The 18,741-nt window shown below is 36.1% G+C and overlaps 1 protein-coding gene across 2 annotated transcripts in view; it reads right to left on the bottom strand.

Annotated features, from left to right (window-relative positions):
* Positions 1-490: 490 nt before the first annotated feature.
* The window catches only part of tmtc3 (transmembrane O-mannosyltransferase targeting cadherins 3), a 50,015-nt gene continuing 31,764 nt past the window's right edge, over positions 491-18,741 (bottom strand). The window contains exons 8-14 of one of the 2 annotated variants that reach the window (XM_056451530.1): positions 18,329-18,477; positions 18,119-18,239; positions 17,773-17,884; positions 14,638-14,741; positions 7,121-7,290; positions 6,218-6,462; positions 491-3,529 (exon numbers count right to left, since the gene is read on the bottom strand). In XM_056451530.1, coding sequence (XP_056307505.1) covers positions 2,664-3,529; positions 6,218-6,462; positions 7,121-7,290; positions 14,638-14,741; positions 17,773-17,884; positions 18,119-18,239; positions 18,329-18,477 — 1,767 coding nt within the window. In that variant the 3' untranslated portion in view covers positions 491-2,663. The remainder of the gene's footprint in view (positions 3,530-6,217; positions 6,463-7,120; positions 7,291-14,637; positions 14,742-17,772; positions 17,885-18,118; positions 18,240-18,328; positions 18,478-18,741) is intronic. The other variant, XM_056451531.1, reaches the window with a different exon arrangement.

The raw sequence follows: 18,741 nt of genomic DNA, 5'->3' as shown, positions 1-18,741 counted from the left end.
TCCTTTACTGAACTGGGAGCTCTGCAGACCATTTAAAACTCAAGTTCCTGTGGTTTAGTCTCCTCTGCCTGCCAGATACTGTGCATAATTACATTTGCGACGGATCTCACTGTTTTTCAGCAAATCCTAGCTGTGAGCCTTCCCCTCTCAGCATTTGCACCAAACAATCCAGCAGCTCTGGTTTAAGGGTTACACAAAGATTTGTTGATTTCGCCAATTGTTTGACAAAAGTGCCATTTGTTTGTAGCTCTTCGTTGTGCACATCTCACGTTACAGCGAGCTCTATTGCAACACAAGCTCAAGGCTGAAACTCGAGGCCTTGACAACAAGCAAAATGACAGTTACAGCCTTTGGGCGGCATGCGAGTCAAAGGCGTGGGTGAGTAATCTTGGGCCGTGTGGATCTTGCAAATTGAAAATCGATCAAGTCTCGCTGTTGACTTGTACGCGGTCTCCAGAATGCATAAAAAGTGGCATTTATGAGACATTCCTGATGTAAGTCTTTTTATTGAAAACCGTGGATCCCAGCACCCCTCATAAGTCAAACCATTAGAGGAAAATGTACTAAACATCAGTAGGTCTTACGATGAGCTGAGGGAAACTTGAAATATGACGTATCATGTTTAACGGAGTGAGATGACTTAGATGAACCTCTTAGAGAAAAGTGAACTCCCAAACCCATATATTTGAGGATTAATGTGATCCAATCGTGTAAATCTGTCCTTATAGACTATCAAACTGACAGTAAAATAAAAGGATTCAGATGCACAGATGTTGCCAAAAGAAAGAGCAAACAGGTGAAGCGATTCAGATTTCTCACTCAAGTTTTATGGTTGAAGACATCTCCATTGGCAAAAGAGCCGATGACAGTGAAAAGCATGAGTCTGGTACTTAATCTCAAGAATTCAATTGTCACGCTACTTTAAGTGGCTTTATTACACTTAAATAACACCTCAGTTTTCATATGTGGCCCGCGTTAGTCTTAGTACCTCTAGTGTATATGTATGGCATCCGCACAGGCTTTGCTCGACAGATCGGCGAGCTCTCAGGTACCTTTTTTCATGAAGATCTTCAAAAAAGTCAGAAGGAGATAGAAGAAGATATTTCAGGGTCGGCCTTCAAAGCAAACAGTAAAATGATGACAGGATTCCAGCGAGAGCACATGGTTTTTTCAGCTTCCCAGGAAACACTATACTCTGCATCATCTGCTGTACATTAAAATTCTGAAGTAACATATTGGCATATAACCTCCCTTTGAAAGAAATAAAGTGATTGATTCTTTCCAAATACAAAAGCTAAGAGAACCCACAAGAAATCGTGGGCTACATTGTGATTTTCGCCATATTAAAGGGACATTTACCCCAAAAAATGACAATTCTGTCATCATTTACTCACCCTCATGCCGTTCCAAACCCATATGAATTACTTATGTGCTAGAAAATCGAAGAAACTTTCAGAAAACGTCCTGTTCGTTCATGCAAATACAATTGCAAAGGACGAAGAATGGAGCTTTTAAAAACAACATTAGAGTTTCAGGTTTCCTGTGGCTAAATTTGCACCCTATCTGGAGACGTTTAAAGTCACATGAACAATTCCTGAATAGCGAGTCGTTTATGAATCAGACATCAAACGCTCTTTTATGAACACGCTGCAAGTCAGGATTTGCATTGAATAATGACTTGTGTTAGCGAAGCCAAACTATTGCATAGCTCATACGTCATATCATTTATAACATGAGAATGATAATGTTCCATGGAGGAAAGAAAGCGTTCTAATGACATTACGCTAAGTAAATGACAACAGAAGTTTAGTTTGGGTGAATTATTCCTACTAGGTTTCAAAGGTTTGTTTCCGCTCAACGGTTGATTATAATGTCACTTTGATCTTTGTAGGGAGAACAAGAAACAGAGCAGAAAGCAGCAGAAATCCTTAGAAAGAAAGGAAATAAACCAGAAAGAGCTTTGCATGACCAATCTGAGAAATCAGCCGCAGTATGCCATCCACATTGTAAAAAGCCCAGAAGCCTGCAATAACACTGCTGGAGAAGGGAGGTGACCCTAATTCAGAATGAGATTATGTCAGAGGATATAATTAACACTGACACCATTTGCCATGTAGAGTAAAAACAAAACAGTAATTATAACACACAAACAAACGAAGCAGCAAATAATTGACGGAAATGTGGTGATGTCATGTAAAAAGGGGGAGGAGCATAGGACTAACACTCAACATTCATGTGACAGTCCTGCTATAAAACGGGCTGGATGATATACTAATGTTTTACGTGTGATTATGAATAATACTTGCCAGTGGTGAAGTAAATCGATACATAATTGTGACTATCTAATCCAGTGACTCAAATATAGGCAATCATAAATAAACGATATGGTAAAATAAGATTTCTTTTAAAGGGAAAAAAAAAAACATACCTAATTTTGTGCTTCTTCAGCGCAACCCCTGATTTCCCCTTTTAGTCGAACAGCTTTACATAATTAAAGCTGTGGGAAAAGGAGGTATAACTCACTACATGTATATATAAAAAGACACAAAACAATCAAGCGCCACCAAACATGCTTAAACAAATTGAAAACCCAAAACAAAACGTATCGTTCCTGCGCTTTAAATAGTTCTATATAAAAATAGTGTGGTGGTTGATAAACAAGGTTAATCGCTGCTTAATATGCGTTCAATCTCCTCCAGTCTCTTCAAGGCAGCCGCCCTTTTCTTTTCTATATCTTTAATCTCTTTTGTGGATTTGCTCTTAGTCCGCTTGTCAGGCTGGCCTGTGTCCAGCTTCTTTGATTGGCCGTGGCCCTGGTTTTCAGCGGAGGAGGATTTCCTCAAATTCTTCTCTTTCCTGGCCCCCTCCCCTGCTCCTGAGGCAACTCCTCGCCCTTCCTCTTCTTCCTCCTCCACCTTTTTGTCTTCTGGTTGATGCCCTTGCTGCTTATCTGACATACTACCACCCTCTGTCGGTGCAATCGGCTGCCCTGCGGCACTCATGGCGGCCATTTTGTTGCGTACAATGGTGAGGTGTCGTCGAATGTACTCCTCCTGCGGCGCCATCGCCAGTGTGTCTACCAGACAACGTTCTGCACGCTGGAGCTCCCGTTCTTCGAAGTACACCACACATAGGTTGTGCTTGGCTTGCACGTTGCTTGGGTCCATGCTCAAGATGCGTTCGAAACAGGTCTTGGCGCCACGTGTATCTTTGCGGTGGTTCATAAGAATATCTCCCTTGAGGATTAGGCCCTTGACATGCTCTGGGTGGTACCGCAGGAGCTCCTCAAGCACCGGGAGAGCATCCAGCTCACGCTGTGATTGAGAGTAGAGCAGGGCCAAGTTAAATAAAGCGCTGCGGAAGCCAGGTTGGAGTCGAATGGCCTCACGCATCCAGTGCTCGGCCTCTTCGTTCTCGTTGGCATCCATCGCTAACATGCCCAGGTTGAAGTAGCCATTAGCGTCATCCGGCTCTTCTTTTACGTAGGTTAGAAAGCGACGATTTGCCTCTGGCCGAAGTTTAGCTTCACCTGTTACAGGAAATTAAGAGACAGGATAGTTATGCGTTGTTATTAAACTAAAACAGAAATAAACTAAATACTCAATACAACTACTGTGTAAAAAAAAGATTATAAAATGTAATGATGCTAATAAAGAGTGAGAGAAAGACTTTTATACATTTCTACCATTGTTTACAGAAGATGCCCACTAAGATGCCATTCAGTGCAGCACATTTATATGCCTTAAAACTTGTCAAGCATATTTAAAATATTTGAATTGACCAAAGAACAAATCATGTGTAATGTTATATGATATTTTAAAACTAGGCTTTAACCATTAGTTTTTTTATCACTTAAAACGTAATAATATTTCGTATAATCACTTTTTAAATGTACTTTTATGGAATTTAATAAGCACAGATCAGAATAAGTTTGTTGTTTTATTTTTAAATGCATATATTAATCATGTCTTCAATGGATTCAATTAATTCACCCATGTTTGGACTTAAATATTTTCACAAGTTCTGAAATCATTGATCTTTATAGTGATTCCAGTTAATTAGCTGAGGTTATAATTTTATAAATAAAATACCAACATAATTGATGTTCATTATTAGTATATTACGTCTTAAGTGAATGTATATGTAGGGCAAAAAAAATAGATTCCACCATTTAATCATGCTAATCTAAACCATGTGATTTTCCGGCTTGCATAATAGACAAAAGTTATTCATACCAGAATGTACATACTTTTCCACTCAATGAAAGTGAATGCAGGCAAGAAATGTTTTTTCCTGTAACTATCTAAACAAAGGCATATTTAATGGTATAATCATTGTTGCCATGTTGTTATAAATCATAGTGAAAATCTTGTGAGCAGCTGAAGTCAGTTAAAAATTGCATATACTGTACAAAAACAGGTTATTAAATCAAAATCAAAAAGTATTTTTCTTTCTATTTGAGTAATGCGCTCAAAAGCCAGACATTTGTAGTATTTTGGCTTTGTAACAAGATCTACATTTTTTACCCACCATTCTATGTTGCAATGATTGGGTTGGATTGAGGGTAAGGAGTGTCTGTCAGCTTTTTATCACTCAAAGAAGATTGTTCAAAATAACTACTGTAGGCCAAAAGTGGGGAAAATCACGGAAAGCAGGTTTGAAGAAAAAAAAAACAAAACACAATATTAATGGGCACAACTACAAAAACGAATGAAAGAATAGCAAATGTCTCAAGCAGGCCTGCGAATTGATCGCAACATGCTTCCTCAGTCACATGATTAAACAGACTGAACAACAGGTCTTAAACCATGCGCAAACAGATCCGTTGTATTCGTTGTATTTACATTGAGGCAGCGTAGGTGTGTTAATCTCAGAAAAAATGACAAACTAATTCCTGACTCGAACTGCACGAATCCATCAGTCTTTCCGGCTATTCAAAGTAAAGAGTGAAAATATGGCATAAAACTCAAAGTTAGGGTCAATGAGTCACGTTCAATTTAAACTTATTGCTTTTGGATCAAACGCTAACATTCTCAGGCATGAGAAAAGGACCAAATTAGGTGAGAGGTTGCTGCCTTACCTTGAGGTGGCACGCTAAGAATCCATAGGTTAATAACTTGGCTCATGCTCCTGATGTCTAACCTCATGTGAATCAAACATTAACTAGCAAACTATCGCTTTCACAGAGTTTACTGAACACCCTACTGTTTCATGTAATAAAGCCACTGTTTTCCAAAGCTCAGGTCTGATAAATCAAAATTAGGGAGTGTAATCTGCAACATTATATCTTCAGAACCTAGTGAGCTCCCTACCCAGACGGTACTGTTTTTTAAAGCATCAATGCCACAATCCAGACGTAAATGCTATCCTACGAGGTTTATCTCATAGCCAAAGACGCAAAACCAAATTCAAAAGCATCAGAGCATGCATATTTTATGAAAGCACCAATCTAAGACTTAAAAAAATTCCAAGAAATCCAAGATGGCAGATAAAGGGAGCAAAATGTCTACCCAAAATATAAATTTGTTTAAACGGGATAACAAATGTCTTATTCTACAGGATTTTATTGTTTTTCTGCATTTTTTGTGTCGTTTGTTTTTCTGCTTAGAACATTAGCTATGGAACCTCTTTACTACCACATGATTAAAAAAATAAATAAACAAATAAAGTAACCTTTTAAAAAATTCTGACTTTTAACTCATTTAACTTGTTTTTTTTATGAGTTTGTATCTCACAAAGTAACAATTCATGTTTGTACCTAGCAATTTCAAGTTAAACACACCCGAATTAAGTAATCAGATTTAGTAATAAAAGTCAAGACTGCAATGTAGCCAATTGTGAGAAATAAAGTTGCAATTCTAAGAAATAATTGCTACACATAAACTCAGAATAGCAAGATATAAACTAGGGTTTTATAATAGTTAGTGTGCTCAAAAGGCAGCAGTCTTTGCAGCTCATTTGTGACAGAGGTAATTTCATTGCTTAAGGTATGTTCATGCAATGTTATAATTACCGTAATTACAAGATTCTAGTTTGTACAAAATGCTCACTTCCAAGTAGAACTCGTAAATTCTCAAGAGCTAAGGTGTACATTGCAATTTCTGCGATTCATTTAGGTGTTATGTTTAGGCATTGACAAAGCGTACTTCTGAACCTGAGGAGGGGAACAACTCCAAATTGAATGGGAATTATTGTAATTACAACTTCATTGGCTCACCCTGCAGTGCCCACACACCTGACTCTTGCATGAGAAGCGCCGAGTTGAAGAGGGCCAGCTTGTGCCGTGGATTCAGGTCCAGTGCACGATTAAAGTTTCTCAGGGCCTCTGAAGGGTCCTTCATCTCAATATTGACTATAGCCAGATTGTACCAGAGGTCTGCGTTGGTATGGTCCAGTTCCAGTGCTCGTAGGTAGGCATCCTTTGCCTCACCGGGCTTGTTCATTTTCAGCAGAAGCTCCCCTCTGAGATTTGAGAGAAACAGAAAGACATTTTTGGAATACCTCTCGCAGGACATCTTGAAAATCTAACACACATGTACAACAAGAAAGATCAGTTTCTTTAAGCAATATTTTCTCAGCAAACAGTTTGAGCAATGCAGAGGTTTTGGTTTAGATATTAGTTTGTCTTCCTAGTGTGGTTGAAGGAAGTCCTGGCATTCATGAGAACTAAGGCATTCCAGTAAATCCACTTTCAATAGCTTATCTGATCAGCATTTCATTAGCAGGATGAGACATGTAAAGTGAGATCGCTATGTGTGAAGACTACGTAAATTTCTGCTTGATGCAAATTGTAACGAAAACAGTGAACACCCCGATACTCTCTTATTATGAGGGTGCGATTTCAACTCATATCTATGACAAATATTTTCATGGAGATAACAGAAGGAGGTCTAGGACGGGTGTGAATTTGTGATACATGGGTGCTTAATTTTGTTATAAGATTGTATCTTTTGAGCATCGTCCAGTGTATACATGAGCTTTTAAACTAAAACCATGACTCCAAAAAACCTCAAGAAAGCCAAAATACTATCTACAACCTATTCAGTTTTGCTTGGCCCATCAGCAAGCATGCAACTATACAACCACATTTTCGCCCATGTCAGCACAAATGTAAACTTGCCGGCTGATGTAGGCTTGTTTGAAGTCTGGTCTCATACTGATGGCCTGTCGATAGAGTTGGTCGGCTTCCTCTAGGCGTGAATCGTTTGCTCGAATTAGGTTAGCCAGGTTGATGTAAACGTTCAGATGGTTGGGGGCCACACGAGTTGCATACTTCTTCCCTGGAATGATCTGCCAATGTGTTTTGGAAAAGTCAGCCAAGGTTGTAAGCATTTATATTTACATACAATTGACACTACAGTATTGCCAATAATGTATTCAGTATGTTCCCTCTATACATTCCAACATGAAATATAGACCCATGTGAAGTTCAAGGTCATAAGATCAGTTTCAGGAAAATTGGGCAGGACATATGAAAAGACCATTTTTAAAAACAGCAAGTATTCTTTAGGTGAGAGGCATTTAATACTTCTCCTGGAGAGCCAGCATCCTGCAGATTTTAGCTTCAGCCAGCTTTAGCAAACAGGCTTGGAAGTTCCTAACAGAGATGTTCTGAAATTGGGAGATGGATGAGTCTGCCATTTGGTTAGATGGTTTTACCATTATAGAAAGCCTCTAGGATGACTCCATGTGTCTTTTATAACTATTAGAGCCTTTAAGTTCTTTGAATTTCTTTCAGAGTTTCGTGAAAGGCTGTCACTGTTCGTGTAGACCATAGGAAAAATAGAAAAATGTTGTACAGTGTATCCTATCGGCTCAATCTCAGGAGGAAACGTAACTATTTTATGTATTGTCAGGAAAAACTTGCTAATTTATACAAATTCATACAACTTCATTTGCATGAAAATGTTTGACTTTTAAAAGAAGACATGCCTCTAAATCTTACCCCTGATTAGGGATTAAGCAAACTGTACTAAAATGTATAGCTGCATCACAAATCGCATACTTATGCACTATTCTACGCCATTTTGTAGTATAAATAGTGTAAGTAGTGCATTCACACTGAAAACTCTAAAAAGATTAAGAGCACTTTAATAACCTGGATGATGCACTCATTCAGCCGGTAAAATGAAGTGTGGACTGATGGACACTTTACGCACTCAACGACCGCATGTTTGCTCATGTAGCGGAAGGGGCGGAGCTATCGGGCAGACATGTTGGATAACTTTATTTATTTTGGATGGAGAAAGCAAAATTCTCCTATGAGGGATTACAGTATATCACCTCCAGATGGTGAACGCGGTTATACTCATGGCAGGTATTATTTAATAGTTTGATCATTTATTTCACTAATATGGCAACCGTCAAACGTCATCAGGGAAACGGTTTGAATTTCCGCTTAGTAAAAAACCATTAGTGTTCCATTTGGGTATTCATATACTATGCTGTTGAGTGTGTAAGTGCATAAGTACATAGTGCATGAGTGCATAGTGTATGAATGAGATGATACTAATTAGTAAAAAATTAACCACTATATCCAAAAAGGTTTTAAGACTGCCGATACACTCTTGATTTTCAAAAAGGATTAACCATTTTTATTCAGTATAGTAAATCCTCTCCTCCGTTGACATTCATTTAAAAATTTCACTGGCTACAGTATGTCCAAAAATCGCATCCTTCCATACTTAAAACAGTGTGAGAGATGAGTAGTACGTTCATATTCATAGATTTCGAAAATCAGTATGCGAGAAGTACCCGGATGACCTGCGAGATTCTGAAGTGTGCATCCAATAAGAATTCATCATGGGAGCAGTGTTGCCAACTATTTCCAATGAAAAGTAGCTAATGCCTGTCCGAAAAGTAGCTAAATGTTGCCAGATGACGTCACGCACTAATTTGCATTTCAGTGACAGTCACGTAGTATGTGACAAGCGTAAGCCTGTCATGTCTCTACTCTCTGAGCACCATGTATTATATTATATTATAACATTACATCCAGATGCACAATAAATAGGTTCTTATTAACATATTACTTTGCGTGATGACATCATTGCGTAATCACAACTCCACAAAACTATATCTTCATGTAGTATACAAAATAATTCATGTTTTCTCAAATTGACTGGCCATCTCAGCAAAAACATTTGAAATATGTCCATTTAGATTGTATGAAAAATATGGTTGACTATTTGTAAAATACAAACGCTTTTTGATAAGAATTTTTTATTTTTAAATAAAACACTGATAATGAACAGTTACATTCTTTTAAACAATCACAGCTTGTGCACTTACTCTTTTTTTTAACTTGTGAAATTAACATATTTGTGAAAATGACAACAATTACAGCACTATTGGAATTTATTGCTTCCTAAATTACCAACAATTATACATGTTAACAAATATCAGTAAATTAACAGTAATGAAAAACAATCTGAGCTAGCAATTGAATTTGATATGTATGCGTTTGGTGAAGCCTGCAGCCACTGCTCTTTTGTGTCACTTTTTAAAAATTGCTAAAAGTAGCCAAATGAATGTTAAAAATTGCTAAATTTGTTGCTAGGTGCTTTTTGGAAAAAAAAGTTGCTTGGGTAGTATAAAAGTTGCTAAATCTAGCAACAAAATTGCTAAGTTGGCAACACTGAATGGGAGTGAAGCAACGCAACTCACACAGGTAGGTTGGATGGTGGATGTAGTACATCTAAGTTCCATTCATACTACTCACATTCATACTATATAAAATATATACTTTTCCAAGGGCTGAGTAGTACATTTAAATGTAAAATTCAAATGCAGTAGCCACTGAGTAGTAGGCGATTTCGGATGCAGTTTCCTTAACAGAGTATTGCCATTATATATTTTTTCAACAAGCTTCAGACTTGCATTGAAAAATACAGGACACTGGCACTCCAGGAGCAAGTTAATATCACAGCTATGAACCATGATCTTCTACTTGGTAATCAGCTGTAAATGGCATTGCAGGACATTCTCTATCCAGAGAACATGTAGTGCATAAGTCAAGTAATGTTTGGTCGTTTTTCCCAGTACAAAAATGCTATGTTTTTGGGTTGATTAAATAAGTGAATACAGCTGTTCAGCAAGGACAATTAAAACAATCCAGATAAAGACATTCATCAACATTCATTCAACAAGGAACTTCTTTGGAACTTATTAAACACAGAATCCTGGAAAAGCTGTTTTCATTTTTAGTGACAACCGTTTTGAGACTGATTCAATTTAGGAATACATTAGCCTATAGATTAAAGATAATGCACATGGGCTAAAAGCCATCAACCTTTTCTTACTCAGCTAAGTCAGTTTTAATTTTATGTGGAGCATTTAGCCTTATATATATATGTATATGTATATGTATATATGTATATATATATATATATATATATATATATATATATATATGTATATATATATATATATATATATATATATATATATATATATATGTATATATATATATATATATATGTATATATATATATATATATATATATATATATATATATATATGTATATATATATATATATATATATGTATATATATATATATATATATGTATATATATATATATATATATGTATATATATATATATATATGTATATATATATATATATATGTATATATATGTATATATATATATATATATATATGTATATATATATATATATATATATATATATATATGTATATATATATATATATATATATATGTATATATATATATATATATATATATATATGTATATATATATATGTATATATATATATATATATATATATGTATATATATATATATATGTATATATATATATATATATGTATATATATATATATATGTATATATATATATATATGTATATATATATATATATATATATATATATATATATATATATATATATATATATATATATATATATATATATATATATATATATATATATATATATATATATATATGTATATATATATATATATAAAAAGATTGCAGACCTTTTAACAGTCAGTGAGCAGGTAACTTTACAAGTTATTTGAATAACAGGCCAGAGTATGCTCATTTAACATTTGATTAGCTTTTTTAAAATTACAGCGCATGCTGTGTTTAGTACTGTGCAATACTAACAAAAATGAAATCTCACCAATGATATTTTTATAAATTGAAAGTGTTTTTTTTTTTTTTTGTGGTGGTGCTTTGGCTGTTTCAGGCCTTTCATTCACAGTACAAACACAAGTAGGTGGTGGCAAGTCTGTCTTAACTAGTAATTTATTGACTTTTCAAACAGCTCATTCAAAAGAGCTGATTAATTTAGAAACAAAACAAGTGACTGGCCCAATGCCAAGTGGCAACCTAAAAATGTGGCACTTCCTCTAAGTTCTTACTTCTATCAATAGTAGACGTCTGCTTGGCAAAAGTCTGCATCAATGGCGTATAGTGACCACAAAGGGGGCTCTTGTGAGTATCCTTCTGCAAACTAAAATGATAAATGAAACACCCCAGGATGTCTCATAGACTTAATGGACAAATGCATGCGATGACCATTGCAAGTCTGCAAAACCGCAAGCACATGTGATGTACACTGTTTGTTACTAGACAAAAGCCTTAATGAATCAATAGCCGTGTTTGCACTATCGCGCCTAAAGCGAGCGTGCCAGGGCAAGCCAGAGCCAGTCTAGTTTCCACTGTCACTTCTGGGCCTGATCAGGCCAATGTGCGGCTTCCTCGGGGCAAGCGGCTGGCCTTTTTCAGCCCGCCGAATACCTTGGGTCAAAGAGGGCCAGCTGGGGCTTCGGGGCGGAGTGAAAGGAGAGGCAGACTTTGCCCGAGTCTGGTAAAGATGGCATGCCACCATTATACTAGTTTTCCCATCACACACGAGTACATAAGCCAAAAAAAAAAAAAAATAAGGGAAAGAAAAACATATAGCTGGTCAGTTTAAGATAGGTTATTCCATAAAATACCTTATAGGCTGGGGGACTTTTTGCTTATGATCGCCCTTATGTTTCCCTTTTAAATGTAAGGGTGTTGCATAAAATAATGAAGTAGCTTTTATTTAATAAGTGATATTTCTTTTCGGTGTCCTCCTTGATGTCGCATAATAAACTTTACACCATATTAAAGACACATCAGCCAGTAAAGGCTGTCGCCACTGGCTTGCATGGTTCGGGATCTATAGAGCTGCGCATCGTTGGATTTGCTCTTCAGTGTTTGGACTCTCAGTAGTGATTATTAAACCACACTGAACTGAGCTCAACTGAACTGAACCTAAACACTACAAACTGAACTACACTGTTCCAATTTACTATGACCTTTTATGTGAAGCTGAATCTACATTGTATAAGCGCTATACAAATAAAGGTGAACTGAATTGAATTGAATTAAAGTTGTTGAAAGTTTTTGTCAAGTTTAAAAGGTGTGTTTGTGCATGAAACGTGCACATTTAGATGCATGTGTGTGTGCGCAGGTGAAAAAGCTCTCGCTTGACAGCTCTGTTGAGGCCACGAGCGGATGAGTTTCTTTCTTCATTTATTTTGGGGATAGTCTAATACAAAATATGAATACAACAGAAAGACAAAACTTTACAAATTACGTGTCCACTTTTGTAGGCTCAAAACAATAGTGTCGTAGATAAAATAGCCTAAGCTATATTGAAATAATTTAAAGAATTACAAATATCGGATTAAATAAAATCACATATAATAAATAAACCAATATAAAACAAGCAAAAGCTATAATAATTTAGGTATATACAATACAAATAAATAAACTGTTTCAAGCCATTTTAAACTTTCATTTTACAAAGGCCTATCTGAAAAAAAATTTGATATTTTTTAGATATTTTAGATTTTAGATATTTTCTAAAAACAATAAACAACACAGAGCTTTTGAAATATTATTTATTTAGATACGATGACATTAATCAAATCGTGCAAACAGAGCATTTTTTTGGGGTGAGTGAAACCATCAGAAACTACTGTACCTTATTTTCTGTCATACAGTCCTGCGCAGCACCCCTTTACAAACGGATTGGGAAAAACTGCACTAATTAATGTGTTCTTAAACAAGTGTTTATGTTTTTATATGACGTGGTAAAATTTAAAAATGAAATTTTAAACGTAGAGCTTTATTAGTGGATAGCTGCTAAGCGCAACGAAATACAGGCTATAACCGATATTTTATCACTTGCTCTTATGTCCTAAAACACTTAACAGTTTCCTTTACTTAAGATAACCAAATAATATGCAACATCCTTAAATTATTCTCTTAAATAAAGGGGAATTACCTTTTAAGCGTCATATAGCCTAGGGTAATATTAATATGTTGTAGGTCTCTCCCGAGCATTTGGGCTGAATGTTTGACGGCAACTATAAAAACGAGGATGTTATAAAAAACATTTTATACCGAGTTATTACCAGAGAATTTCTGTGTTTTTATGTTTTGGTCTTGCATCAAGTGGCGAGACCACTTGATGCATGATGCCAACATTGCCAAAATACATAGGCCTGTGCATATAGACATATAATGCAATGCTGTACAGTAAAGTGTCATTTCTTTGTTTCGGTTGTCTTCGTTTTAATCGTTTCGTGATGATGCGGTGATGTGCATTATGTGCTTGCCTGATTCCTGCTGAACTGGGCGGGTTGTGTGACGTTTGATTCGGGGGACGTTCTGGGGGCGGGGTTTGCGTGATGTGCTGCGAGCTACTTGCTCGACATTGTAAACGCGACATGATTTCGGCCTCAATGCTCATGCTCCCAGGCTATTGGTATGGCCCGGCCCGATAAAAGCCCTGGCTAGCACTGTCCCGACTGTGGAAATACGGCTAATTACTGATTCACTTGATTAGTTCAAAAACAGATTCACTATGGAATGAAATGCTGCATTGTTTCTCTGCAGCTCACAAAATTCTGCTTTGTTTGGAACCAACAAATTTGATTGGCGAAAGCTCAAAAACGGCATTGTGTTTAAGATGAAGATTAACTTCTTGTTTGTCAAGCTGTTAATAAAATAACATTTGTGATCACAGTCATAAACACACAAATCAAATGCATCAACAACTTGAATTATAGCTGCATTTGAATAGACTTCAGCATGCAGTTAAAGCTTTAGGATTCTGAAATCATGGATCTGGTCATTTTAGTCAAAGTGATTGGCAATGCAAACTTGATTTACACATGATTTAAACAACTGTTAAAATATGGTCATAATAAATCACAATAAATATTGCACACCTTTCTTGGGTTTTGTAACATCAAGGTAATAAAAGTTCTTAGAATGTGTTGTGACGTGCAACACAAAGGCAGTGTAAACTTGTTAAACTGTTGCATTTGGCTCTGGAGAATGCAGTTGGAGAGAACAGGAAAGGCGGTAACAGGTTCTCTTGTTCTGCACTGATATCAACCAATAAACAGACGACTGCTTAGAAGACTGTTATGGTTGGACAGTGATTTGGTTGTCGTGATACGCTTTTTGTTTTGCTATTTAAAACATTAATCTAAATGTCAAATTCAGACAGGGTATTAACATTAACAGGTCCGATGTAGCTTCTGTACGGCTGAGCATAATCACATTTATATTGTTCAGTATGCTCATTTCTGACCATATAACTATAAAGAAAATGCATACCTGTGGCATTAGGGATTTTGCAATTAGATATGCCTCCTCTGCCTCTCTGGACCTGTTTAGGTTCTTGTAGGTTCTCCCAACGTTCATGTGGGCCCCAATGTCATCTTAGAAGAGGACACAATGTTTAGTATGGAAGCATAAATCAAGTAAACAGCACAGACTAAACCTCAAAGACAGAGTAGATAGTGGAATGTGAATTATACGGCTTGAGAGCAACAAATAATAATGGTTATAGGCAGCTGACCACTTTAAAACACACTTGGGACTAGAGATCGGCTGGAAAGACTGGGAAGAGGAAAAGCACCTCCTGTGAAAGCTCTCCTTTTTACAACCATGTGGCCCGTGTAACCTCACACACACCAGAAAGCGAACCCTCAGCGTTTCGATGTGTAAAACTGATAACGCTACCAGCATTTTCGAAGAAATGTCTGACCACACTCACGGTTTTGGAGAATAAAAGCAAACTGATGCGGACAGATAGCCTGCCCAGGATTTCCTCATCCATTAATGTGCTTACGGAGTTAATCTGGAAAAAAAATCTTGGGTGGTGGTGGATCACAAGTCATGTTAGCTCAAATAAACCAAGATAACTTGAACAATTAAAGTCAATAGTCTAATGCCTTTGGCAGCCAAAACAGTCTTCCTCTCAGGTAGCCTGACAACGATACAGAAGAGCAAATACAAAACCTAAATCCACATCTTTTGACATAAATCCTTTTATCCACACATTCTCAAGACACGAAAGTGTGAAAATAGGTTTTTATGCCAATGTTTTCATTCAGTCCCAAGAAATACCTCTTGTTAGCTTACACAAAATCTGAAATTGACCAACACGCCTTCAAACTTAGAAAAATATGCCTAAATTTCCCACACCTCCCTAAAACAACAAAACTGTGGTGTGTTCTGTTTAAAATAAGCTCCGTGTTAACATCTACTGCTAATATTTTTGTAAGAACTGAAGGATATACCACAAACTCAAGTATTTCTAGTTGTGAAAATTTGAAAATGATCCAGTTCAAACTCATTTCCAAACATAAGCTGTCAATTATCATTAGCGCATGTTTTATAACCTGTGATCAAGATGTAATAACTTTCAATTTCTCTCTAGTATTTAAAACATAATCTTTATTAAATCCCTTTTGGAAAAATAACAAAGAAGTAAATTAAACAAATGGTCAAAGTGTAGGGTTGGGCAATTAATCGAAAAGTAATGGAAATCGACATTCAGAACCTATAATCAATCTCATTTTTTCAGGTAGATTTTTTTTTAAATTACTTTCCTTACCGCGTATAGAGTCACGTGACCCCGTTCTGTTAGCCACACTTTGCAGCCACACTGATCTCTGGTCAAGTAGGACAAGGACCCATTCTTGAGCCTTATTTTGCACTTCATTGACGATGATTAGAAGCTGCGCCAGAGATGCCTTAAGACGGCATATTTTCCATTACTTTAAATTATTGTTTACATTAAAATATTTGTTTACAGAAGATGCAAGAAATGCACTGTTTAAAATATTACTTACAGGCTATACAAGAATTACTTTATTTAGAACAGATACTGCTTATTTTCTACTTTTAGTGAAAAGCACAGAAAATTATTTATTTTGTTACCAAACGTGCAAGTTAATTATTTTTACTTTTTTATAAGAAAAAAAAAGTAACTGTTGGTTTTAGGCAATGTGTGTTTTCATTTCAGTTGTTCAACATTATTGTTCAATAAATAAATCATAGATAGTAGACAGTGTGTGTTTACTTATTATTTTAAAATCAAGTAATGCACCCTTCACTCAAAAATCTCCCACTTGTAATATGTGAGCTACTGCACAAAACCTGTCAGTAAACTATGAGAGTAAAGAAATTAAACAAATAAATGAAAGAATCGCTCATTAATTGTAATCGAGTTAAAAAGTTAAAGTAATTGAGATTTTGATTGTAGGCCAAATCGCGCAGCTCTAGCAAAGAGACAAATATTATTGCTGATAACTGTATGCTCTAAATGGCAACATTTGTTAACACTTTACTTGAAGACTGACATGACACCTTTATAAATCATGACATAAAGTAAAGGAAATTGTATGCATGCTTATTACAACCATCATTTCGTGGAATTCACTCAGTCTTTAAATGAAAAAATAACATAGTTTGAGATGTCTTTATGACAACTTGACACAACCAAATGTATCATAACTTGTCTTGTCAAGTTGACATGATGAAGACAACATAGCTTGTCATAAATCTGTCATCTTTTTTTCAGTGGAACAAAATTAATTTGCCATTAAAATGTCTTGTTAAAAGGACCAGTACTCTGTCAATTATTTTTTTAACAGCATCATTAATATTTAATGAAATTTCTATTTGTACTATGTATTTGTGGTGAAGAAAAATATGAATGATATTGTTAATAAAATTCATAACACAGTTTTAATGGTCTCGTGACAACATTACTCGACAGATTTGTGACCAAAGTTCAATGCCCAGCTCAAGGTCCTTTGTGGATTCATTCATTCCTGTCTCCCTACTGTCCTATCAAATAAAGGTGAAACACCCCTAAAAATATATAAATGAAAGAAAAAAGTCAAGTTGTCTTAAAGTCACCTTAGATTCAAAATGAAATAACTGAGCAAATGACACTTGATGACAGTCAAGTCATCATAAGCATGCATGAAATCTCATTCATATTCTTGACATGTATCGTCTCATGATAATAAAAGTTTCATGAAAGTCTTAAGAACACCCCACCAAAAAAAAAAGTGTTAACCAAGATTTTTATTTGAAATGTAGCTTTACTCACTACAACACTCTGGTGAGTAATTACAAAGCATTACAAGTTCTGTTGTTAAATGTTTCAAATGGTTCCAAGTTTCTTCAATGGACAAGTTTTTACGTCTGGAAAAGACTGTGCTCTATCGGATAATCTTGACTAATAGCCAAGCTGCTAATTAAGCATTCTGTCTGGCTCCATTATCAGGATGTAATACCCACTTCAATAAATTCCCAATGGATAAGATCCCCATTATACACGTCCTCCCTCATTGAATATCCTGTTTCGTATGGAATTACCTAAGTAAAATGGTAATGTTTACTTTAAAGATGCTTTAGGTAACCTTAAAAAGATCAGCCGGTTGAGTCAGTTACCTGGTTGTACTCTTGTGGCCTGAAGAAAGTATCTCAAAGCTCTCTCATAGCTGTTCTGATTCTCCAAAGCATGTCCGACATTGTTCCACAGTTTGGCATTGTTCCTGTTCACCTGGAGATAAACAACTTTCAAATGATTCAGGCATACCAGGCTGACATTACAAATCATCTTTTCAGACATCATTTCTCTGTATTCTTGTTAACGTCTGCACTCCTGCTTTGATATAAGGCAGCAAGCTGGACTCTTTCAGAGTAATGATATCAAAATACAAGCATATAATATGTATGAGCCCGTGGCCAGATGTGCATCTATAAATGAATAATGTGTCCTTGGATGTGTTCATACTTTCAGTGCAGATGTGAAAAGCGTGTATTCGGACTCCCAGTCCCAGTTTCTGTTGAAAGTTTTCACAGCATGCGTTGTTAGGAGAATTCCCATGAGCAACCAAGACATTTTCTTTAGGGCTCTGGATAACAGAATAAAAACACGCAATGAGATTCTGAACCGGTCACCCAAAGAGGAATAAACAAAAGGATTTGTTCTGAAGATGCTTACCCTCTTTGCGACAGAAGTTTGAATCCGTAGGCCACCAACACACAAAATCCCATGCTGGGTACATATAGGACCCTTTCAGCGACAACGAAGCCAACAGGGAAAAACAGGTTGGATGCAGGGATGAACGGAAGGACAATAAGAGACAGTGCCTTAAAGGACACAAGACCACAGAAAAAATGAGCAGGCAAAATACTGTAACAGTAGTAGACAGTACATGAACTAAACAGAACATATTATGCATCAACAACAAACGGAATAAATATAGACCTTTCATTTCACACCCTTATAGAAAATCAGTATGAGCTTTACGTGTGCAATCTTTTTTGTGTGAGATATGTGGAACACATGTGAATTATGGTTTTGGAACACCTCCATATGATGTTTCCACGTGTGTCTTGTTGCTTTGACGCATG

Source organism: Danio aesculapii, chromosome 25 (genome assembly GCF_903798145.1).
Source record: "Danio aesculapii chromosome 25, fDanAes4.1, whole genome shotgun sequence".
Classification (NCBI taxonomy): domain Eukaryota; kingdom Metazoa; phylum Chordata; class Actinopteri; order Cypriniformes; family Danionidae; genus Danio; species Danio aesculapii.
The sequence above is the reverse complement of the archived record's forward strand: the minus strand, read 5'-3'. Positions and strand labels throughout refer to the sequence as shown.